The sequence below is a fragment of the Patella vulgata genome, chromosome 7, assembly GCF_932274485.2.
Source record: "Patella vulgata chromosome 7, xgPatVulg1.2, whole genome shotgun sequence".
Lineage (NCBI taxonomy): Eukaryota > Metazoa > Mollusca > Gastropoda > Patellidae > Patella > Patella vulgata.
The window spans coordinates 45958197-45985378 of record NC_065885.2 but is presented as its reverse complement, the minus strand read 5'-3'; the positions used below and the strand labels follow the sequence as shown (position 1 = coordinate 45985378).

General features: G+C 35.4%; 1 protein-coding gene across 1 annotated transcript in view; it reads right to left on the bottom strand.

Moving 5' to 3' along the window:
• Positions 1-27182, bottom strand: part of LOC126828350 (nuclear pore membrane glycoprotein 210) — a 398410-nt gene that overhangs the window by 199440 nt on the left and 171788 nt on the right. The window contains exons 18-19 of the mRNA XM_050558065.2: positions 15786-15832; positions 5715-5788 (exon numbers count right to left, since the gene is read on the bottom strand). Of these exons, the coding sequence (XP_050414022.1) occupies positions 5715-5788; positions 15786-15832 (121 nt within the window). The remainder of the gene's footprint in view (positions 1-5714; positions 5789-15785; positions 15833-27182) is intronic.

Here is a 27182-nt window from a genome sequence, read left to right as displayed (position 1 = left end):
CCAAGTCCAGTTTAGCAGCTTCAGTTTTGTATTGGAACAATTTTATGTGTTGTTTCTCACAATCCACTGAAGTGTCCTATCCTTTCTCGTTTCGAGAATCAGTTTTATTCCTTCTTCCCTGATTCTGGTCTGTAGTTTTCTTCCTTACGAATATCGTTCTTTTTTCATTGTTTTAGGAAGGTCACTCCATATCTTCATCTTCTCAACCTTTTGGCAAGTTGAATCTTTTAGACATAATGAGTTCTCGGTGAGGGAAGTGTAGAAAACGAACTCTAATAGCAGGAGGCCCATATGTGTTACCATCTGGACTTTTGTTAGTGTTTGGATAATCTCTTTATTGATGTTAAGTTTTTCATTGAAAAATGTGTGTAGGGTTTGAGTAATGTTTTCCTCACCACCTGTCGGAACTGGCACTCCATATATCAGGATATTATATTTCCTTTCATGTTTTTCTAACATAATCAGCTGTTCATTCAGTTTCTGTAATTCTTCATTCAGTTTTTCGTAGTTTTCACACATATCTTTTGATATTTTATCTATTCTATCACTTTCAAATTCACAGTTTGACTCACATGCCATGATGCCTCTTTACGTTTATCTATTTGTTTGCTTTCTTCTCTCATCGTGTGGCTTTCTTCTCTCATCGTGTGAATTTCTTTATAAATTTCTGTTTCGAATCTCGTGATTTTCTCTTCAATATTTTCAAACTTTTTCTCCATGTTATTGTTCATAGAATCAATCTTCTGCACTAGGGTTGTAAACATATCTTTCACATTGGTTTCTATGTTGGTTTCTATATTATTTTCATTATTAATTTGTGGATGTGTTAGAGATTGTTCACTCCCGGTATTTTTCATAATATCATTTTTACAAGCGGAGGTTTTTGTGTTCGTCGCTGTTTCATCTATTATTATATTCAAATTCGGTAGCATTTCAGCTGTAAGTTTCTGGCCACCACTCATGACGTGTGTTTTTTCTTGATGACCTGTCTCGTTTGAGATATTTTCTTTGTGAATATGACACTATTTTGGCAGTCACACGAAGAGCCAATATGGCGACTTCCTCCCATGGGGATCGCACGTGTTCACACAATTTTGTACTCACGTTTCTCCAATATTTTTGATCTTATTAACTTATATTTCACATACAAAAGTTCCATATACTAAACTTTAGTGCTTACGAAATAAACTGCGTCATTAGGCTTCAATATTTTGCTGGTTAGTCTAAAATATAGCAGATTCTTCCTTAGCCGATTTTTTGCGTGGCTTCCCTTCCTCTAGAAGTAATATACAGAAATTGTTGAAATTCAACAGGCTTTTTCGTTTTACTAACTTAAATAATGCATATAAATTCAAACAGATCAGATGATAATCTTTGTCATTCGAACATTCACAAGGTTCAACAAAGTAAAACAAAGGGTATAACTCTAGAAGTAATTTATGGAAATTGCTGAAATTCAATAGGCTTCTTCGTTCCACTAATTTAAATGATGCATATAAATTTCATACTGATCGAATGATAACTTTAGTAGTTCGAGCATTCACAAGGTCTAACAAAGTAAACCAAAGGCCATAACTCTAGAAGAAATTAACGGAAATTGATAAAATTCTATAGCCTTTTTCATTTGACTAATTCAAATCATGCATATAAATTTCAAACAGATTGGATAACTTTTGTCGTTCGAACGTTCACAAGGTTCAACAAAGTAAAACAAGGGCCATAAGTCTAGAAGTAATTGACGGAAATTGCTGAAATTTAATAGGCCTCTTCATTTGCCTTATTTAAAATAATGCATATAAATTTCATACAGATCGAATGATCACTTTTGTCTTTAAACACTGAGAAACAAAGAATACACACCGTGTCAGTCGTTTTTAACCTGTCCGTTAAGTACACATGGGTGTCACACATTGATACTTCTCAGTGAAAGTGTTCACAAGGTTCAACAAAGTGAAACAAGGGCCATAACTCTGGATTAATTAACAGAAATAGCTGAAATTCAATAGGGATCTTCGTTGTACTAATTTAAATGATGCATATATATATATTTCATACAAATCAGATGATAACAAAATGAAAAAATGCCCATAACTCTAGAAGTAATGAACGGAAATTGATGAAATTTTATAGCTTTTTTCATTTGAATAATTTAAATAATGCATATAAATTTCATACAGATCAGATGATAACTTTTGTTGTTAGAGCATTCACAAGGTGCAACAAAGTGAAACAAGGGCCATAACTCCAGAAGAAATTAATGGAACATTGTAACACTATTTGATAATTTATACGTAATTGTATTAGATGAATATAAGTGCATCAGAGGACATGAGTTATAATTTGATAAATACATATGTTTTCTTTGTATTCTCCATTGTCAGTATATTAGCTATGGTATGAGTTTATATAAAACGCAAATTAAATTGTTTACGAAATATTGTGTGAATAACAGGAAAAAGGGTCTACGGCCAAGGATAAAATCTAAAGATAGGTTGCCAGGCAACGAAACATACGCCCACAGCAGTTATATTGTCCGTCAGTCAACAAGAGTTGTCGCATATTTTTACTTTTTTCGGTAATGAAACATTTATAATACATTAAAATCTGATTAAGAGTAACAACTAATTAAGTAATTATCAGAAAACCATTACAATTTGTTTGGTTTTTATAAAGTTCTGCCCCATGCTAACGTTTAGTATACGAAAATTTTAATATCATGGATTTAGCTGTTCAAGTCATAAATATTCTTTGAAAATCATTATACTTGTTCGTCTCAAGATCTTAAACTCTGTGTATGAATCTGAAGTCAATCGGATGATAACTTTAGCTTCTAGAGGGTCACAAGATTTTTCAAAGTGATCAAGAGCCATAACTCTGGCAGTAATTATCGGAAATCCCTGAAAATCAATATGATTCTTCATCTCATGGCCTCAAACACTGTGTATAAATTTAAAGTCAATCAGATATTAACTTTAACCTCTAGAGCTTTCACAATTGCTTGTCGACGCCGGATGGACAGTAGGATATTAACTTTAGCCTCTAGAGCATTCACAAGATTTTTTGAAGTGATCAAGGGCCATAATTCTGGCAGTAATTATCAGAAATCGCTGAAAATCAATAGGATTCTTCGCCTAATGACCTTCAACACTGTGTATAAATTTAAAGTCAATTGGATATTAACTTTAACCTCTAGAGCGTCCACCAGTAATTATCTGGCAGTAATTATCTGAAATCCTTGAAAATATCTAGGTGTCTTCGTCTCATGACCTTAATCATTGAGTATAACATTAAAGTCGATCGGATATTAACGTTAGCCTCTAGAGCGTCCACAAGATTTTTCAAAGTGACCAAGGGCCATAAATCTGGCAGACAATTATTGGCCATTTTGTTTATTTCCATTTAAGGCCTATAGATTATTTTTTTTAAAGATGATATGAGATATCAAAAAATCACCACTTGGATTAATTATTCGGAGTAAATAATGAGTTTTTGACGGCTTTATCATTGACCCGTGACAGTTGATTAGTAATAGTATTACTCAATGACACACACCCGCTTGTCGATTAATTTACATCATCAGCCACGTGGTTTCAATTAACACTCGACGGCAATCTATACGATCAGAATTAATTTTTTTTCTGCCACTTATCAGAGTGAATCACATGTAGGTACCCAAAAACATTATCGCCAAAACCAAATATTTATCGATAATGTCTTGCATGCGGTGTCTTGGCCAATCAGCAAAGGATTTGTGTGGACAGCATGGCAACAGGCAGAGTTTATTTATATTTTTGGAGGTTTTAAAACTCGATTGTATCCGTTCAAAATCAATTCTTCAACAATATTTTGATCATATTTATAAACTAGAGATGCTCCGCTTTACAACGATGCCAATTGTTATGCAAGAGGAATGACCGGTCCGCCCGCTGTGAGCGACGAAAAATAACTAATTTCGCCGAGAATTTTAAGAAATAGGACAGATTTAAGAATACGGTACTCTTATAAAACGTTCAAATACAGGTGTTTTAAAATGTTTTATTGCTATTTTGATCTTCTGTGTCGATAGATAGTTTATTTATAGACTCATTTTAGTGAAAATCTCAATTTCGTTCAAAATCAATATTTTCACTTATTTTGTCTTTATCTCATTATTGATTCTCGTGCATTCCGACTCATTTAGCTGCGGCCGGTCATATATATTAATTATGATATTTTATTTAAATTAAGAATATTTACATGATAGAGGCATAAAATTAAAAAAAAACCCAAAACATGAAAATAAAAAAGTTTGTATTCTTTCGGCTGTTTTTGTAGCTACGCGTATGATTGGATGGTGTTCATTTACCCTTGCAAAGATAGGTTGCCAGGCAACAAAACATACGCCCACAGCAGCTAAATCGTCCGAGCGGTTGACAAGGGTTGTCGCATATTTATTCCTTTGTAGGTAATTGGGGGCCTTTACAAGACAGATCAGATTATAAATTTTGTCGTTTGAGGGTTTACAAGGTTCTACAAACTGAAACAAGGGTCTCAACTCTGGAAGTAATCTACAGAAATTGTTGAAATTTGCCAGGCTTTTTCGTTTAACTAATTTAAATAATGCATAGAAATTTCATACAGATCACATAATCACTTTTGTCATTCAAACGTTCACAATCGCCATAACTCTAGAAATTATTGATGGAAAATGCTGAAATTCAATAGACCTCTGTTTCACAAATTTAAATGATGCAAATAAATTTCATACATATATGATAACTTTCATCAATCGAGCATTAACAAGGTTTGACAAAGTGAAACATGGGCCATAACTCTAGAAGTAATCATTGTAAATTGTTGAAATTCAATAGGCTTTTTCGTTTCACTAATTTAATCATGCATATAAATTTCACAAAGATTGGGCGATAACTTTTGGCGTTAAGAGCGTTCACAAGGATCAATAAAGTGAAACAAGGGCCATAACTCTAGATGTAATAAACGGAAATTGCTGAAATTCAATAGACTTCTTCGTTTCACTAATCTAAATAATGCATATAAATTTCAGAAAGATCTGATGATAACTTTTGGCGTTAGAGCGTTCACAAGGTTCAATAAAGTGAAACAAGGGCCATAACTCAAGACGTAATAAACGGAAATTGCTGAAATTCAATAGGCTTCTTCGTTTCCCTAATTTAAATCATGCATATAAATTTCACAAAGATTGGGTGATAACTTTTGGCTTTAACAGCGTTTACAAGGCTCAGTAAAGTGAAACAAGGGCCATAACTCTAGATGTAGTGACCGGAAATTGTTGAAATTCAATAGGATTCTTCGTTTCACTAATTCAAATAATACATATAAATTTCAGAAAGATCCGATGATAACTTTTGGCGTTAGAGCGTTCACAAGGTTCAATAAAGTGAAACAAGGGCCATAACTCTAGACGTAATAAACTGAAATTTTTGAAATAAAATAGGCTTCTTCATCTCACTAATGTAAACAACATATATAAATTTTAACATAACTGAAGAATACAAAGTCTGATGTGCATCAAAATCAAAATCATCCAAGATCTTTTGATCCTTATATATTTTAAGTTTCATCTAAATTGTACAAAAATTGTGGGTCTAGAGGGTCCATAAACTTTGCACATATTTCATATTTTGGGCAAAGGACAGGGGCCATAACCCCAGAATTTGCACCACAACATTAACGCCTAAAAAAGACGTACTTACCTAATTGCAGTCACTTGTGTAGCAGGGAATTGATTTCTAGCTGTTTTATCATTTCCAACTTTTAATGTTAATTCCTAAAATGACAAACGGTTGTAATGCCAAGATACACCTACATTTTGCAAGAGATGGACGGTGAATTGGGAAAATTGGTAGGGCTCATTGTCAAAATGCTTCACATCGAAATTGACAAAAAGAAAGTCTGTTAAAAATAGAAGCGGTTATAGTGTTCAAAAGTTTTTTTTCGGCATGTAAAGTGGCTGGAACGTAAAGTTGCCTAACACAGAATGTTTGTCCTGTCATGAACCTAATGCTTCACACCAAATTTGAAAAATATTTGTTAAAATCGGTTGAATTATCACATTCACAATGTTTTCGACAAAAGCAGCATACAACTTATATATACCATTTCTATATGGGTGTATAAAAAAACTAGAGGTTCTATTGCGTTCACAAGGTTTTTGGAAGATATGTTGCCAGGCAATGAAACATGCCCACAGGAGCTAAATCGTCCTTGCAGTCGACAAGGGTTGTCGCATATTTATTCTTTTGTAGATAATGGGGGCATTTACAAGATACTGATATCAATTTCATACAGATGGGATGATAACTTTTGTTGAAAGATATTACTCATAAACAGTGATTGAAAGTTGAGTAAGTTGGGGCCAGTTCTACACACTATGCATCTCCCCGTGCTTGGTGGCTTTGGGTTATACCTTGGTGGTATTCAACTTTTAAAAGTCCTGATGGAAATAGGAAAGCCTTGGTGGCGTGAAATTATTTGTGCGACAGAATTAGTAATTTTCAGTGGAGAAATTTATTGGTGAATGTTATTTGTAGCAATATTATCTTAGATCGACACAATTGATTAATTGAATGCACAACAGATAAGTGTCTTATTTGTGTGTAAATTGTTTACATGCTTGATTGTGGACAAGTAGGTCAGTGCACCTGTTTGTAATGAACTGTAGTGAGTGTCATCAGCTATGATCGGGGATTTAGACAATTGGGTTGTGACAATGTGGTGTGATCACTTAGTCCCATTTGTTTGTATTTCTGTTTTCTTGTTTACATGATGGGTGTAATGATTTGCATGTTGATAGATGGGAACGATCTTACCACTGACCCGAGGGACACTGATGCCTTAAGTGGATTTCTTATTCACGTGGGTCAGGGGTGAGGGAGTCTTGTCTCCTTGTGTGATTTGATCTGGTTTAGTACTAGTCTAGTAGTATTTCTTAATGTTTTATAGAATGAAATTTATTATCACTTCAGGGAAAGTATTTATAGTATCAGTGTTTATTTGTACCAGAATGGGAGAGAAGTTGTACTTTCGACCCTATTTTGATTTCAGTCTGAACTGGGCCAGAGTGGATTACACTGGGGACAGTGCTCCCTCATCACCTGACAGCTGAACAAGTGTTACTTAACAAATATTATTTCAGTTATGTTCATAATTATTTAATTATTCTTGATTTATTTGCGATGGAATAAAGAGATTTTTGTGATGTTTTGATATTTTTCTTTTGAATATTGGGAATAGAGCGTAATGATATGTTGTCCTAATGCGTTTGAAGGGGGTTCAGGAGCTGGAATATTTTATCGCATTATTGTACGGGTGGACAAGAGATACGCACACTATGTCCATCTTTTTAGTTGATTTTTCCCACCAAATTCCACCCGTGGTCTTTCAGTTGCGTTGATCCTCTTGCATTCAGACATTTCAGCATTATAGTTAGTAGAAAGAATGTGCACAGTCTTATTATTCTGCCAAGCTGTTACGTCACAGGGTTGTAAAAATTCACTAGCCTGACACCCGGGGCTACCAAAAATAATTTACAGGCTAGTGATCTATTTAGCCGTACTAGTGCCCTTTCACTGGTTTGTGAATTAATCTAGTGACGCTATAGATAAATAAACTGTAAAACATTAAACATTTATTTCTCAAATTCCATGGAAAACTCAATCATAACAAGAGATTTTCTGTAGTAAAACTTAAGAGCTGTATGGACATTTTTTGTACCCCTTTTATTCATTCATTCTTGACATTTCATTTCTCCATCTTGCACGCTTTGACAGGTCACGTATAAACCAGTTGATATCAGGTTGATTTAACCAGCGGCTGCCAGGCAGGATACGCCCGCATTTTTGAAAGATGGATAGAGAACAAGCTAAAAAGAAATTGGTTTTTCCTACAATCAAGGGCCATAATTCAGGAAATTACAATTCGATATGCGCAAATATCAAAAGCTACCGAGATCTTTGTGTTATAAACTTACATTTCAAGTTTCAACAAAATCGGATAAAAATTATGACCTCTATAGGGTCCACAACCTTGATATACCATATTTTTAGGCTAATTGAGAACGAACGGTGGCCATTTTGTCTGTCAGTTTTGGGCCGATTTTCACGAAATTCAAACTCAGTCGTCCTTATGGTGTAACGGTGATATAATTATATGGTTTTTTAAATCGGATAAAAATTATGACCTCTATAGGGTCCACAAGCTAAAAACACGATTTTTCGTACAATCAGGGGCCATAATTCAGGAAGTTTCGATCCGATACATGCCAATATCGAAAGCAGCCGAGATCTTTTGGGGATAAACCTATATTTCAAGTTTCAACAAAATCGGATAAAAATTGTGACCTCTATAGGGTCCACAACCTTGATATACCATATTTTTACGCTATTTGAGAACGAACGGTGGCCATTTTGTCTGTCAATTTTAGGCCGATTTTCACGAAATTCAAACTCAGTCATTCTTATGGTGTAACGGTGATATAATAATACGTTTTTTTAAATCGGATAAAAATTATGACCTCTATAGGGTCCACAAACCAAAAAACGTGATTTTTCGTACAATCAGGGGCCATAATTCAGGAAGTTTCGGTCCGATATGCGCGAATATCGAAAGGAACTGAGATCTTTGGGTTATAAACTTATATTTTAAGATTCAACAAAATCAGATAAAAATTGTGACCTCTATTGGGTCCACAAGCCAAAAACATGATTTTTCGTACAAACAGGGGCCATAATCCATGAAGTCTCGATCAGATACATGCCAATATCGAAAGCAGCTGAGATCTTTTGGAGATAAACCTATATTTCAAGTTTCGTTAAAATCAGATAAGAATTGTGACCTGTAGAGTGTCCACAAACAAATTGTGGACGGACGGACGGACGGACAGGGGCGACGGCATAATACGTCCACATGAAAATGTGGGCGTATAAAAAGTACCATATCAATCAAAGCAGGAATGTGGATGTAGATTGCAGCGGTAGCGTTGCTCTTGTTACCTTTAATGTTATGTATCTAAGTCCATGACGTCATCATTCCTAATTGACTTCGTCATTTTGTATTTAGTTTTTCGTCCCTGAAGACGTTAGTGTCTTTACTAACAGGCCAATGGAAAAAATGATAGTTTATTGATATTGCATTCTATTAATTATTATATATCACATTTCAATCTGGGCATATAAAAACTGTGCATAAATCAAAAGTCAATCGGATATTAGGTTTAGCATCTAGAGCTTCCACAATCAATTGTGGACGCCGGACGGGGACAACAACAATATACAACCACATTTCAATGTGAGCAAATAAAAATGAAATGAAATGGGGTTTAACGTCCTACTGTTCTGCTCCTAACTGGCTAAGGAAGACGGGCATACGCCATACATTGTGCTATGAGGAAAATTTTGCCAGGACAGAAGCATAACGGCCTACTCTTATATCGAAATCCAACTGTCAAGGGATCTTTTACATGTACGCCAATGTGTACACAGGACCTCTGTTTTTCGTCCCATTCGAACAACTAGAGACCCATTTTCGTCTATTTAAGGTTCCAAAGAATAGAGCCATATGCCCTTTAAACATGGAAACACAAAGATAGGTTGCCAGGCAACAAAACATAGCCTACGCCCACAGCAACTAAATCGTCCGCCTGGTCGACAAGAGTTGTCGCATATTTATTCCTTTGTAGGTAATTGGGGGCCTTTACAAGACAGTTCCATAGAGATCAGATTATAATTTTTGCCGTTTGAGGTTTACAAGGGTCTACAAACTGCAACAAGGGTCTCATCTCTGGAAGTAATCTACAGAAATTGTTGAAATTTGACAGGCTTTTTCGTTTTACTAATTTAAATAATGCATATAAATTTCATACAGATCAGATGATCACTTTTGTCATTCAAACGTTCACAACCGCCATAACTCTAGAAATTATTGATGGAAATTGCTGAAATTCAATAGACCTCTGTTTCACAAATTTAAATGATGCATATAAATTCCATACAGATCAGATGATCACTTTTGTCATTCAAACGTTCACAAGGTTCACAACCGCCATAACTCTAGAAATTATTGACGGAAATTGCTGAAATTCAATAGACCTCTGTTCCACAAATTTAAATGATGCATATGGCTCTTTCTTCAGTATAGGGTGTTTGAATTGACAAAAATATAAACAAGATAATATATTGATCTTATGGTTTTTCTGAATCTCTAACAATCTAATTATCAGAAAATAATACTTAGAAGATAACTTATAATCACTACAAAGCAATATATTAAAATATGTGAAAGTGGTCAGGGTGGTAATGTAACTTGGACGGAATTTCAACGGGGCCAGTTATTTCAAGGTTACATAAGAATATCGAGTAAATTGATGATTCTACCCATTCTTCTCAATGAATTCCTTAAGGAAATAACAGAAACAACTGACTGGAATGATAAGGTTTAGCACAAGGATTAGTCGAAAGTTCATTTTTCTTTTAAGCAAGCTACTGAATGAGTAAGACGAAATTACAGTTGCCATTTCACAGTCGATATTCAATATAATTTATTCAATTTTCTTCTAAATTAATGGTATAAGTTTAACTATAATAATAACCAACTCCAATATTCAAAATCTAATTATGTATTTCTCTAAAATTCAATCTCGTCCAAGAGGCTAGCACACATTAGTAATGTAACTGGACGGAAAAAAAACAATAATCGTAACTAAATAAGATACAATTTTAAAATCCAATTTATTTTTTAATATGTAACATAGAAATAACTTCTTTTATAATAAATAACATAACCAGCAGCTGCCAGGCAGGATACGCCCACATTTTCGAGAGATGGATAGAGAACAAGCTGACAAGAAAGTGATTTTTCCTACAATCAAGGGCCATAATTCAGGAAATTACAATTCGATATGCGCATATATCGAAAGGAACTGAGATCTTTGTGTTATAAACTTACATTTCAAGTTTCAACAAAATTGGATAAAATTGTGACCTCTATAGGGTCCACAACCTTGATATACCATATTTTTACGCTATTTGAGAACGAACGGCGGCCATTTTGTCTGTTAATTTTGGGGCGATTTTCACAAAATTCAAACTCAACTGTCCTTAGGGTGGAACGGTAATATAATAATACGTTTTTTTAAATCGGATAAAAATTATGACCTCTAAAGGGTCCACAAGCTAAAAACATGATTTTTCGTACAATCAGGGGCCATAATTCAGGAAGTTATGGTCTGATATGGGCAAATATTGAAAGGAACCGAGATCTTTGGGTTATAAACTTATATTTCAAGTTTCAACAAAATCAGATAAAAATTGTGACCGCTATAGGGTCCACAACCTTGATATACCATATTTTTACGCTATTTGAGAATGAACGGCGGCCATTTTGTCTGTCAATTTTGGGCCGATTTTCATGAAATTCAAACTCAGTCGTCCTTAGGGTGTAACGGTGATATAATAATACGTTTTTTTAAATCGGTTAAAAATTATGACCTCTATAGGATCCACAAGCTAAAAACGCGATTTTTCGTACAATCAGGGGCCATAATTCAGGAAATTACGGTCCGATATGCGTGAATATCGAAAGGAACCGAGATCTTTGGGTTATAAACATATATTTCAAGTTTGAATCAATTCGGATAAAAATTGTGACCTCTACAGTGTTCACAAGTTAAAAACGTGATTTTGGGCTGATTTTCACGAAATTTGAATTCAGTCGTCCCTAGGGTGTAACGGTGATATAATAATACGTTTTTTTAAATCGAGTAAAAATTATGACTTCTATAGGGTCCACAAGCTAAAAACGTGATTTTTCGTATAATCAGGGGTCATAATTCAGGAAGTTACGGTCCGATATGCACGAATATCGAAAGGAACCGAGATCTTTGGGTTATAAACTTACATTTCAAGTTTCAACAAAATCGGATAAAAATTGTGACCCCTATAGGGTCCACAACCTTGATATACCATATTCTTACGCTATTTGGGAACGAATGGCGGCCATTTTGTCTGTCAATTTTGGGCCGATTTTCACGAAATTCGAACTCAGTCATCCTTAGGGTGTAACAGTGATATAATAGAACGTTTTTTTAAATCGGATAAGAATTATGACTTCTATAGGGTCCACAAGCTAAAAACGTGATTTTTCGTACAATCAGGGGCCATAATTCAGGAAGTTACTGTCCGATATGCGCAAATATCGAAAGGAATTGAGATCTTTGGGTTATAAACTTACAATTTAAGTTTCAACAAAATCGGATAAAAATTGTGACCTCTATAGGGTCCACAAGCTAAAAACAATTTTTCGTACAAACAGGGGCCATAATCCATGAAGTTTCGATCCGATACATGCCAATATCGAAAAAGCAGCCGAGATCTTTTGGGGATAAACCTATATTTCAAGTTTCGTCGAAATCGGATAAGAATTGTGACCTGTAGAGAGTCCACAAACAATTGTGGACGGACGGACGGACGGACGAAGGCATAATACGTCCACATGAAAATGTGGGCGTATAAAAATAACATAACAATAAGTGTAACATGTATGTATCAGCATCAAGGGATGGTATTAACTATTACATCTGAAGTGAAAAGATAACAACAAAATTTAACCAGACCTTTTGAGTATGTAGACAAAACAAGTTGATGATCAAACATATTCATGCCTTACTATCCTATAAAAGTAGCTTGGTTTATAATAAACTTTGGTTTTTTACTTTGCAAGAGTTATGAGTAACTTGTTACGATATTATTTTGTTTATTCTTGTACAATTATTCTTGTTACAATACAACATTTATTTTGCAAAAAAATTAGAAAACCTTGTTGGTTACTGTCAATCATAATACTGAGGCACAAGCTAGGTCAAAACAATTACGTGTTTGTTTTGTTTTTTTAACCCTGAGCCAATTAAAAGATTAGCTATCCTACCCCTAAGGTCATTAAATCAGCAGGGCCCATCTCCCTGGATTATTGTTAATCCTAATACCCTCTTTACAAAATTGAAAATAACTAAAAAATATTTTTTATACATAGATATACTCTGTTACAAAAATGTACAGATTGTCGTGTTCTTTCTAATGATATAAAAGTCAACTGTACAAAGTAGCAATTAAATTTATATTACATTGAAAAGTCATTCCACTAAAATTATTACTTTTTTCTGTCATAATGGTAAAATAACGTGAACAAGTATTCCCTAAGATTTTTTTTTAAAAATAGAAAAATGTTGTGCCTCACGTTGGCAGCAGTGTTCAAAGTAAATATAAATATAACTTTTAAAAAGAAATATCACCTCAAATGACGGTCACTTCATCGCTTTCGGCAATTAAACATTTCTGCCTTTCTTTGGATATATGCAAGTATGGTCGTCTTCTTTGCTTCATTGCGTCGAAAATAAAAATATATAGTTGAAATCTTCGACAATGTTATATTCCTCTATGTAGCTTGTATTAAATCCTAAAAGTTTTGATTCAATTTAGCTTTTCAAAGTCTAGCATTTTTAGCCGTAAGTTTTGTGTTATCGTCTGTTTGAAAGTGTATCCAAGCTGGCGGCGACACGCTTGATCTTGGCTGGAGTATACGCATTCTTCGCATCATAACGTCCAATAAAATAATAAATAGTCGATTTCTTAGACATTATCATATTCCACGATATGCCTGGCAGTAAATATTAAAAAATCTGATTCCATTTCACTCTCCACATCACAAAATTATTAGCCGTAAGTGACAATGTGAAAATATTGGAATAATGCCAGAGTCATTGACACGGCGTGACAGCTAGGCTATGAATAATGATGGGGCCGCGATGGGTGCGAACTAATTTGCTATCGTCAAAAATGGATTAATAAAACTATTTAGTTTTGCTTTAGTTATCCATGACAAAATCATCGATGGAAAATGGGATTTAAAAAAGAAAAGAAAAAACCCCAAAACACTCAAGATTGAATTCTTCAGAGCACCAAAGCAAAAACATCGAAGTACTGGAAGACCGCGACTACTGACAAGTACCTGTACCGACAAACTGCATATCGTGATAGGTCTTGTTTTAAGATGTATCTGCTCCTTCACCAACCCTCCCAGTTTGGGTACAGTGGCATTCCGTCTTTGTTACGATATAATTCCGTCTTGTTACGATACGATCATTCCAACTTTCTGTCTTCTTGCGAAAAATGCTCCCCACCTCTCGCGACTTACATAAAGCTAAAAAAAAATGGCCATTACGGTAACCGCACAATGATAAATTTCTTATCCTATTGATTTCATTATTAAAGTTAACGTAACTTAACTCTAACGTAACACTTTGGACAGAACATGCGCATTTACTTATCAGATGAGAACTGCATAAAAATACCGGAGATTGGCGGATGAAAAATGACAAGCTGTTGACTGCGCAACTATCGATGCCGAATATGGTAGTGGGAGTGTCCCGTTATCCAGTTTCAATTGACTGACATTACATAACGTAACGGAACTGAACTTGGACAGAAAATAACTCTAGCTTTTAAAATCGACCGTATGCGAAAATTAAGGATATTCATAAACAAAAATAAAAGTAAAATAAATGGACAGAACGTTACATTATTAATGGGCCATTTTCTGGGCCAAAAAGGATGACAATGACAAAATAAAGTTATCCCTCCAACCCACTTTTCTCATAGAGCATTAAATGAAGGCATGTAAAAACCCAGGTTTTACAGAGGTGGGTGTAAATTACTGTCCAGGAATGCAGCGATTCTGAGAATATGCAGTACTTTATTTAATTTCAGTTGAATTTTTAGGGAATTTTCGATTGTTTTGCGACAGGCAATGACAAATTTCACACACAAGTCCTTCAAATTGTCTCAACTATCTCAAAGAAACATCCTCTCTATGATGAAATCAACTGATAGAAATTTCCCCACAGTGTGAAAGACTGCAGCTATGTTTTTACAAGGCTATTGGCAGGGTTCCTATACTGAAGAAGTAGCCATATAAATGTCATACATATCGGATGATAACTTTCATTAATCGAGCATTAACAAGGTTGAAAAAAGTAAAACAAGGGCCATAACTCTAGAAGTAATAAACGGAAATTGCTGAAATTCAATAGGATTCTTCTCTTTACTAATTTAAATGATGCATGTAAATTTCATACTGATCGACAGATAACTTTTGATTTTAGAGCATTCACAATGTTCAATAATGTGGAACAAGGGCCATAGCTCTAGACATAATAAACGGAAATTGCTGAAATTCAATAGGTTTCTTTGTTTCCCTAATTTAAATAATGCATATAAATTTCAGAAAGATAGGAAGATAACTTTTGGCGTTAGAGCGTTCACAAGGTTAAACAAAGTGAAACAAGGGCCATAACTCTAGACGTAATAAACAGAAATTATTGAAATTAAATAGGCTTCTTCATCTCACTAATGTATACAACATATATCAATTCTAAAACAACTGGATGATAACTTTTGGTGTTAGAGCGTTCACAAGAAATTGTGGACGATGGACAGATTGACGGGGGCGACGGCAATATACGTCCACATTTCCATGTGGGCGTATAAAAATGATTAAATTCAAGAAATGTCCAATTAGCAAAAGACACAACTACTATATATGTTGATGTTTTTACAAAGTTTCATAAAGATATCTCAGTGCCGGATAAAAAGTATCTGAATTGACAAACAATTCTAATCAGAATGCATAAAATGTTCATATTTGGTTCATAACAAAACAATCAACAAAAGCTATAAGTTCATAAAGATGTCAAATAGTGCAAAATAATCACATACCTGTTCTCCTAATTCTACACACAGAACAATAAATACATGAAGACTACCTGAAATTACACAAAAGTAAAACATGTGTTCCAACGAAACAATACCTAGCCCACAGCTGGAAAGTTGTCTGTATACAGAATTTATAAAGATTGTCAAATTGTGATTCTATAGGTAAATAACACAAGAACTTTTATAAAACTGTTTCCAAGAATCTACCTGTTCATTTTAACAAATGTTCATTTAACAAGTGAAATGAAATGAAATGAAATGGGGTTTAACATCCTACTGTTCTGTACTGACTGGGCTTATAAGACAGTCATACGCATATAGTGTACTATGACGGATATTTTGCCTCGACAGCGGGAGTACGACCTACCCTTCTTTCGAATTCCAACTGTCAAGGGTTCATTTAGGTGCAGTCTAATATGAACACAACAACTCTTTTTTTGTCCCATCTGAATGACAATACGTTTCCCCTTGTTAGCCCCCCCCCCATCCTCATTCTGCAAGCTTACTTTCCAGAGTTATCCCCTATTGCAGACATGTCAACCCCCAGGTATGAAAAAACAGAAGACCATCAATGAAAAAGATAATATAAAATATTAATAATCTTGATATCAGATAAAAAGCAGGCTACATTTAGTCGAAATGAGCAAATTTCATTCTGCAAAACCTGTAAAAATCGCGTGAATCGAAATCCCCAGAAACGTCACATCATAGCGGTATTTTCCCCGAAGTGTCTCCCATACATAAACGGTAATTGTGGCTATATTTTGATAACTTTTTAGTCAGATTATTTGCATATATTGAGATCGATATCAAATTAGTATAATACAATCGCTAGTAATATATTTAAATGAAAAAGTAACCCAATATCGCAGATTGAAGGCGACTAAATTTCAGTCATTGGCTTCCGATTTCACGCTAAGGTCATGTGACGTGAAATGTTCTTGTAAAAATCGCATAGATAGATGTTTACTAGCCATGGAGAAAAATGACAGTAGTGGAAAGAACCTTGTATAGGTCTCTATTTTATCTGGTATGCTCACATACTCTGCTACCGTTACAATATACTTTATTTATTACATGTAATCACAAACACGTTGGGTTGTCAAGCGTATTACCAAAATCAGAAGTTTCCGGTCAAATTCAGCCCATCATAAGGTCGATTTATGAAACGAAGTAAGGGAGTTACATCTGTTCGTGAAAATAAATATAGCATAGACAAAACCAGCTAAGGTCATCGAGCATGTCACGTGATCTGAATTGGGTACAAACAACACTACAACTTTCGCGACACAGCGTAGCATGTGTAATGGTTCTTGTAACAACATAAACAAACTGTTTATAGTTTTATAAGGCTAATCAAGTTTAATATATTAACATTACAGAACTCCCAAGTGTTTATCCCAAACATATACGACTTACTATTGTTTTAATATTATGTTATTATTATCGATTTGTCCACATTCTTGTGACTAACATTTAGGTACCGGACCGGTGTAGGCCTCGCCCTTCATGCCGACACCGGCCATTGTTATTATTATTATTATGCTGCACTATTGTTGTGCAGGAGGGTGTAAAAACAATTCCGAAAAGCGTAAGGACTTATCTTTTTATGGTCTTCCAATAAACAACAAATCTCTCTTAAAAGCATGGATCGTGAAAATGAAACGAGACCCTAGATTTTTTAATGTTAATTCTTTAACAAAAATATGTAGTGAACATTTTTAACCCGAGGTTTTCATTGAGCCTGATGCTAGTAAAAAAAGATTGAAATCCGATGCTATACCACAAATTTTTGAATGGACAAAGGATGTAATTTCAAGACACTCTAATGTTTTAACAAAATTGACCGCTAGACGAGTGGAAGAGGACGAAGCGACAGATACAGCATCGGAGGGAGAGGGAGACAGTGTCACTGGTCACATCATAACTCGAAAAACCCAAACATTTGATGATGACTTCTGTGGTGACCTTGAGAGACGTTTTCAACAAATATCATGCACGCATAAATTTTCAGTTTCACATTTACTGTCGAAGTGTACAAGTGCTAAGAAATAATTTAAATTGTTCACACACTTCACCGGATTTAATTCCCACGAGGAGTTTTATAATAGCTGAAAGTTTGCTCTACCTGAAATTGACCGAAAACTTTTAACATATCGGAATACAAATGCAGCAAAATCAAGTCAGATTGATACCGAAAACTTGTTTGATAACAATGACACACAAGATATTTCTGTACATGAAAATGCCACCCAAACTGATCAAATCAAAACAAGACCGAGAGCCCATAAATTACTAATAGAAGACAATTATCTTCTACTGCTAATGAAACTGAGAATGGGTTTAACAAATATTGATCTCGGTGAGAGATTTTGTATATCTGATGGCACGGTAACTAATATTTTTCACACATGGATAAATAACTTATACCTTACTTTAGGTAGTCTCAAAATTTGGCCACATCGCACTATTATCTTAGAAAATTCTACGAAAGACAATCTTGATATTTATCCGAATAATTTAATAATTATTGATGCAACTGAGCTTAAAATTCAGGTTCCAAGTACAAAACACAGTGAAAGTTACAGTTATTATAAATCGCACACAACATTAACAGGTCTTATAGGCGTAGATCCGAACGGATGAATTATGTTTCTATCACAACTTTACGGAGGGTCAATAAGCGATAAACAGATAGTAACTAGGTCTGGTTTTTTGGAGGTTTTGAGGCAAAAGGTTGCTCACGGGAAGATAAACGAGGGTGACGGAGTAATGGCCGACAAAGGTTTTGAAATTCACGAAGAATTGTGCAAGCTTAAACTACATTTGAATATTCCACCTTTTCTCAGAAATAAGGTTGGATTTGAAGGCCTAATTATAAAAATTGGGGTTGTATTTTCAGCCAAGGAAGTGAGTTATTTTTTTTCTTCACAATGCTAATCTGCATGTAACCCAATGTAACAGATACACTGAGTATTATAGATCTGATATTCGAAGTGGTAATTTTATTGTTCTAAATATTTAATTTTATAAATAAGAAATAAACTATATGTCCATGTATAAGAAATCTCATTGCATAATGCAAGTAGAAATCAGAAAGTTTGGGGGAAAAGTTCATTTGTCCAAAAAACATTGTCAAAATATATTCTGTCAACACACATTTCATTAGATTCAGAAAGGTATGCATAGAAATCACACCATTTTAATCCTGTGAGCGCTAATTGTCCCTGAACTTGACAAAAGTATTCATTTGGATGTTTCCTTTTAAATTGTTCTTGCTATTTTTTCGATTAATTTACCTTGTTTAATAGCTTTAATGTTGGATAAATCTTTGGATAAAAATATTGAATTAAGCATGGCATTTGTACTGTAGGTATTTTAACCCGTGAATATATTTTATTAAAATTAAAAGCCGTTAATCTATATTTATGTTCATACCACTCAGTGCAATCATTTTGCAGAACTGTATGTTTCTCCAAACTATGAGAATCATGTATATCTATCAAAATGTGATCAAGGCAAAAGTTTTTTTATGGACAAATCCGGCATATCTAAATGGAAAGCGTTTTCACTAGGATTAACTATTGGGATATCCGGAAAGTTAATAAACTTGGGCCTATTTTCAAATTGTACTTATTTTATAATATTATTTATGAATTTGGCACTTGGACGACCAAAATCTTGCATTTGGTGTGACAAACACGAACCGAGTGGCATGTTCCCGAATACAGTATTAATGAGGACACCCGGCTGTTGATCGCTCAACAAATACGAAAATGGGTGAGGTTTTTCTTTATTTTTCAAATACTCCCCTTGAGAATCAACATGTTCCTTTTCTAAGCAGGATTTAATCGTGGGGCCTTTAGCATCAAAGAGCTTGCATCTAATAGGATCTCGTTTTCTTTCATTATTATAATCAGTTGCTGCACGTGCAAAATGCATTCCCATGACAGGCAATGGGCATATATTTTTTGCCCGGGAAATGTGCCAAGTTTGTGGCCGACTGGTGCAACACTCATCCATCAGTATGTCTTTTATTGCCAAACACGAAAAATCATTCAACTGAAATATTAGAGCGAATACGTGGTTACAGTGTCCTCCACTTCCCCCCTTACACGAACAGTGAGCTGTGTGCACAGAGGCGTGTTTTTCAACTTCGCCTGTTGCTTCGAGTATTAGATATATATAATGTGGTTCTTCGGTTTTTTTCAGTGATCGATAACATCTAGCTTTAATATAGTAAAATATATCCCCTACAGAGTCAGGCCGATATTGTGCTGCGTATATGTCATAGGCTTCATGAAAGAATTTGTAACTTTTTTCGCCAATATTCTTTTTACCTGCTTGTTTTAACCATTCGGCCCATGTGACTGGATTATTTTGGGGAAAACTATGAAGGGATTTGGTCCAGTGTTTTATCAGCTTTGTAACACACGTGCAACAACCAGCCTGGTTAGAACAACATACACAATGCAGTGAAGTAGAAGCCATGGTATGCTTCAATAGCAATAATAATGCCGTCAATTCAGCGTACCGCGATAGCCTATTCGCTGCTGAGTGCTGGTAGTGGTAGCTAATTAAGTCTACTATCAATCGAAGATTCAATTACAACTGCACATATAAATCAGTTATTAGTTACGGTACTGGTATATATATTATACGAAAAAGTTATTTTATACAATACAAAGTTAATCACTGGCTCTTACAAAAATCTAAGAAACATTTTTTTTACACACTTATTACTACAAATTGTAACGTAGCCTCGTTTTGAGACAAATGTAAACATCCATTTCAAGTCACGTGACACGTTAGCGGATTTTATCTATTGGCATATAACCATTTTCCTGGAAAAATTTCCTCCGCGCGCGTGATTCGGAGAAAGGTCATGAATCTGTGAGTCTCACAGAAAAAACTTGTTATTTGACACGTCTGCCCTATTGTTGAAAAACTTGTGAATGCGATAGCGGCTACAGTTTTTAATAGATTCTTTTCAAATTTGGTGTGAAGCACTGTTGTTATAAGAGGGAGAACCATATTGATAACCATGCTGTCAACGTTTTTTTTTTTCTTTCATGCACCACTGACAAGGGGAAACCATGCATGAAAAATCCTGATGACTTTCTCGGTCAACACAGGGATCGAACACAGTGTCTCCAGGTTACCAAGCCAATGTCTTACTCACTGAGCCACTGTGGCTCCCATTCATAAAATGGAGCTCAAATGCTGAAATTTGAGGACTTATCAGACTTTTCATGACCCTTGATTTTCAAGGACACGTCAATCTGCAAACAAAGACATTATTTTGATATTTTTATTTAGCATTCATTGTTAATATTATAGTTATACGTCCACATTCACATTGTGGACGTATATTGCTGTCGCCCGTGTATGTGTGGCGTTTGTATTGCTAACCTAACGAGGACCTACAATAGGTAGAACACCAAAAAATAGAGGACATTTTGTAAAGTGAGGTCTTGCAATTGGGTCCTCACTCTTAAAATCAGTGCAAAATGAGCTCCTTATCTAAATTTCCAAATTTGGTAATAGTCCTCTGATTTACCATATTTGAGACATTGCATACACTTGTGCCATTGTCTTAATTAGCACAGATTGCACCCATTATGGTAGTAAGACAGAGTGCGTGGACCACGAAATGTAATTTTTGGCACACATTAAACCTGTATTACTTGAACCTGTATTACTTCTTATGTGAGGACAATATATTTTCACATACTACTTGTATGAGGGATAAAATCACACAATATGTAGGTCATACTTTTAGTGTTTTTATGTAATTTGAATTGATTTTTTCCCTTTCCTTTTTAGCTATAGACCTATTTTTCTCTTCTATTTTTCTTCATTCCCCTTCTAACTGTAGCCTATTGTTCCCGTTGTCATTTGACCTAGATTAAGACATTGGCTCTAATTTTGAACTAAGGCCTTAAAGGGCTAATCCCGATAATATTTTGGAGAATAAAACTGCCTAATTTTGTGTTAAAATCCCTTAAAATCCTCTACCCTAGGCCCGAGCAACTAACTTAATATATGTGATATGTTTTCAAACAACTTAAACCCGTCAGTCTTCATCTGGAAATGGAGACCACTGGCCCAAGCTGTATTATGCTGTTTCTTGATAAAACTAGACTTTTATTTTATAAAAATAATGTGTAGGTGAAATTTACCTTTCGTTATCAAGTACAGCACATCGGTCATTCATTGTATAGACCTCTAAAGGAATGGGAATCAATTATCAGGTCACCCAACGAAAAAACTGACCTGAAATCTTAAAAGGGTTACGTGTCCGTATAAGCAGTTTTGATGTTCATGTCCAAACAACTCAATATTCTGAGCTGAAATTTTCGTACGATGTAAATACACAATTCCTCTATATTTTGGCGCTTAAATTTCATACGTAATCAGACTTTGGGGCTGTGGTGCCCAAAAACTTCCTATTTCAATCATTATTTTTTCTAGATCTTCCGCGGAACTAGTCCTAGCAGCTACAAAGACTAAATGGACTCTAGCGCGTCGTGTTGTGCCCTTGAAATTTTTCTGCCGCGACTGAAAGTGGGTGAAAATGACGGCCTCTTAAATTGGTTAGGGATGGGCGAGTTACCACCCCTTTGACATCAGTAAAATCCTGCTATTTGAATTTCTCGGAAGTTTTGCAGAGAAAATGTCTCCCGATCGACCTGGGATTTGGTGACTGGATAGATCGGATGCACATTTGTTCTTCACTTTTTAAAATCACCAATCAAAAGTCGTGACCTTGACCCGCTATGGGCCGTGGAAATATTTCGGTTTTTGCCCCCTAGGGGCACATGTAATAAAGTCAGGAACACCCGACCTTGACCTTCTGACATGGCATTAAGGCCCACATGACCCTGGTAGGTCAAGGTCATCTGAAAAGGTCAAGGTCACCAAAATACCTACCGACTTGTGTGCTCCCTGGGCCCACGTGGCAAGACAATGGTCATGACCTTCGATGGACAACTCACTGACCTTTCGAATGAGACCTTGATCTTTGACCTGAATTTTGACATTGGGATCGGAGAGTCCCAAAACTTTATACACAATCCAGACTTTTGCCAGACAAGTCAAAGTCACCAATCACTCGTCTGTAAACGCCCCAAAGGACTCGTGGGAAGGCTACCAGGTTGGGTATTCCTTAAAGTTACAATTTCATATTTTTAAGTTATATTTTTAAAATGTATTAAAATAAAGCCCTAAAATAAATGGTATCTATAAACAGTCCTACCTTGTTAAAGAATAATCCTATTAATCCTATAATTCACTATTGCCAGTTGAGAAATTGGCACAAATATCATTTTTAACTTCAAATTCAAACGTTTGAAGATAGCTATTCCATGGTGGAGAATAGGGAAAACAAGGGAGGTAATTGGGAGGTAATTGTGTTATTATTTCTGGTGTGAAGATTTGTAAGTGTGAGAAAGATAACCTATGATCGTATCAGGGGGCAACTGTAAAAAAAAAATGCAAACAGCAACTGGGGGGTGGGGTGGGTCTGCCAGCCAAAAAAAGTGCAAGAAAAAGTGCATTTCCGGGTAAGAAAATTGGGTGGTCTGAGTTCTGCAAGAAAAAAAGCATTTCCGGGTAAGAAAATTGGGTGGTCTAACAGAGTTCTGAAAGAAAAAAAGCATTTCCGGGTAAGAAAATTGGGTGGTCTAACAGAGTTTTGAAAGAAAAAAAGCATTTCTGGGTTAGAAAATTTGGTGCTCTAATGAGTCCCTGCAAGAAAATTGCATGAAACGGGAAAAAGTGTTTCAGCTTGAGTCTTGGGTCAATGGTTAATAAATTATGAAAGAAAATGCTATTCAAATATTTCAAATAAAATATTTTTAACGTTTGAAGATTTTTAAAAAGATTTGTAAATTAGCCTTAGTGTGGCCTTTTTGACCGGTAGTGCCAGTCGTGAATGAATTAGTTACGGCCTGTTAACCGAGACTACACAGGGGTAACTCTTGGCAACAATTTTATTATTTTATTTGCAGACCGTCAACACAATTTTATTGCTAGTTCTTGTTCAGAGAAGAGCAGTTCTTGCATACACCCCTCAGAATACCCTATAAAACTATGTGATGCCTAGGATTCAAGTGGTTGCTATGTATATCGTTCTGACGTGTTGTCAATCATTATCATTGTCAATTTTAGCATAATTTCTCGTTATCCTAGGCCCAAATCAGCTGCTATTTCACCTCCCCTAGTGACTATATTTTCAAACAATTTCTTGAGACTAATGACTCATTATCAGGCGGATCATGTTATTCAGAATTTGGGCAAACTTTGATTTAAATTGTCCACACTTTAAAGTAAACACTGCAGAGTGCAAAAAAATAAAACAAAATTGTTCACACTGCTTAGTTACGAATAATTTATGATGCCTGTTTATGACTGATTTTCTTCTGTTTAATATATTTCAGAGATGTGTTTGGATGAAGTTTGAAAATAGTGTGATGGTCATTTGAGCAGAATTTCTTGAAGATATTTGTCAATAAAGATTTGAGGAAGATGGCTGAGCACAAAATGAAAAAAAAGTACACTGTAATATTTATATACGCAGTTATTCGCCTTGCTAAAACAGATGGGTGTTATATATTGTCCAATCGACAGTGTCTAATCCACCAATCAAAACGCAAGATTCACCCTTAAGCATGTTACAATGCCGTGTCGATACTGTTTCTTTCCCTGTCTCGGAGGTGGTGTTTGGTAACTATGTTTTTAGGACAATTGTGATACTTAAGTGAATGGTGAACTTTGTGTCGTAAGGTGACGACTGTGATTAACTTTATAATTCCTCCGGGAAAGTGAACTTTAATTTCGTGAAAACCCATGCTTTCTAACATGGCGGATCTCCATAGACATTGTGAACTCTGTGAACTGTGAACCGTGAACTCTGTAAACCATGAACTCTGTGAACTGTGAATTCCTTGACTCGTGAACTCGAATTATTGAATTAGAACTGTCAACAAAGAAAACTGTCAACTTGTTTATGTTTGTACTGTAACTCCTGTTTCTTGTATATGCTTATTTACATAAATATTCATTAATATTTCAAAGCCTTATCATTTCATTCAAGTGTTATCCCGTGCTTTGATCGACTGTTGTCCTGTCAATTTGGTTTGCCAGCCCACTCCGAATAAACATGTCGTGTGGAGAGGGTCAACATCTTTTTTACCCACAACACCGCAGCATGCTGAGATGAGATTTGGGTAATCTTTTACTTCTTCACACTCTGGTCAAAATTGGTCAACCTGTGATCAGTAGATTTAAGTGGATATGGGAAAGCACAATAAATGAATAGGTACAAGCCTAAGTTCATATATTTTACCCTGTCTCTGCATATGGGCAGTCTTAGACTATCTTTGCTAATAATTCAGACTCAGAATTTTGTCGAACATCAACTCAATATAAATACTGTATTTAAAACATATCGTCTTGTCATTTGTTCTATTGCTCAGCCTTTTAGTAGTTAGGTATTGCACATACTTTTGGGTGGTCTAATAAGCAACTGTGAGGAACACATTTTCTTGCGCATGACTTTTGGGTGGTCAATTAAACATGCATTATGCAAGAGCAAAATCTGCTTATTACAAGTCTTTCTTTAGGCCTGAAATGTTATCTAAATTATCAATTAGACATTAATTAACTTATCCAGACCATAATAAACTCTCGATGTCAAGGCTAGCCTTCGATATTGGCTGGATTAGATTCCTATATGCCGCTAACGGCCGTTGATAATTAAATCAGAAAAAGTGGATAATCAAGACTATGCTGTTTATAAAATGATTTTAGTAATGATGACCGAGACTATGCAAAAATTTCACCTGCTTCTTTCTCGGCTCATAGTTGATCAATTTGACTGAAATTTTCAGCAAATTACCGTTACACTATCTAGTTTTTAACTATTATAGCGAGAACTGCCATCTCTTTATCTTATCTCCCATAATGTATCTTTAAGCAACTGTGAAGAACACATTTTATTGCGCAAGATTTTAGGGGGGTCTTTCTTAAAAATGATGGTGCATATTTTTTTACGCAAGATTTTAATGGGTGGGTGGTCTACCCAGGTCCAGTGCATATTTTTCGACTTGATGTATGATGTTTTTTTTACTACTGCCCCCCGATCGTATAATAGTGAGTTGACAACCTATTGAGCAAAAGACAGAAATAATTATGTTTTTGACTTTCTTAGAAAATATGAAATTGTAACTTTAAGTATATCGAACCTGAAAAGTCGCCCGATCACTTCAAAATGGAATTCCGGCGAATGGAAATGGGCGAAATTGGCACTAAGCACACGATTGACCTTGACCTCGACACCAATTTTACCATACGTGTGACCGTGGTTGTTTTAGTTCAAGAGGCCACGAGTCGTGGTCACAGATCTGGGCTGACCGAGTGGGTCCTATCAGAACCAGACTAAGGGTGTGGGTCTATGTCGTCCAATTGGATCGGGACTAAGAGACCTGATAGATAGACACAACATTTATTCTTCAATTTTTTAAAATCGTCAACCAAAAGTCGCGACCTTGATCCGATGTGGGCCCCGGAAATATTTTTGACTTTTGCCCCCTTGGGAGCCCCCGGATGAGGTCACATCTACCTGATCTCGACATCTGGACATGACCCCCGGTATTGATCTTTTACATGCCACCATGGACTTTGACCTGACCTCTGATCTTGTGGACGATAAATTCCCAAAATTCATGTACCGTCTAGACTTTAGCCAGCAAGGAAAAGGTCTAGGTCAGGTTACAGAAGGACGGTCACAGGGCTGTCAAATGTGCCCAAGATCATGACCTTGACTGACCCAGTCCATAAGTGATTAGGACAGTTCTCATTAAAGATGCATTTATGTAAGATTTACATAAAGAGCTGTCCTTTCTTGATATATTAGTTAATAATTAAAAAGGAAGTTTCAATCAAATTACTTTATTGTGAACAAAGTTATGAATGTTTGAAATTTTGACAAGATTTAGTCCAAATTGTTTCGATTGTCAAGTACCCAATGACGGATTTACGAACAGTCTTGGCAGGCACAAGCCCATGTCCTCAAAAGCTATCGGCTCTCCCGCCAAAGTGTTTTATATTTTTTAGACTGTCATGGGCATTTCTTACACACAGTGTAGTCTCAAACATCCGCTATCATCCTCGGCTTTGCTTGATTTTGTTTAAAACACTCTTCCATCTTCCACTATGGTATATGGTCTAATCCGTTTAATATCTCAGCCATCCAATGGTCTAGAGAGTTGATTGTGGGCTTTTCATGTGAATAATGTCTAAACAGTAATTTATATAACATTTGAAGCCAGAAAAAAGACCTACGATTACAGATTTAGCTCTTGTGAGGTCTTTAACATGTTTCTTTTATCAAAAATG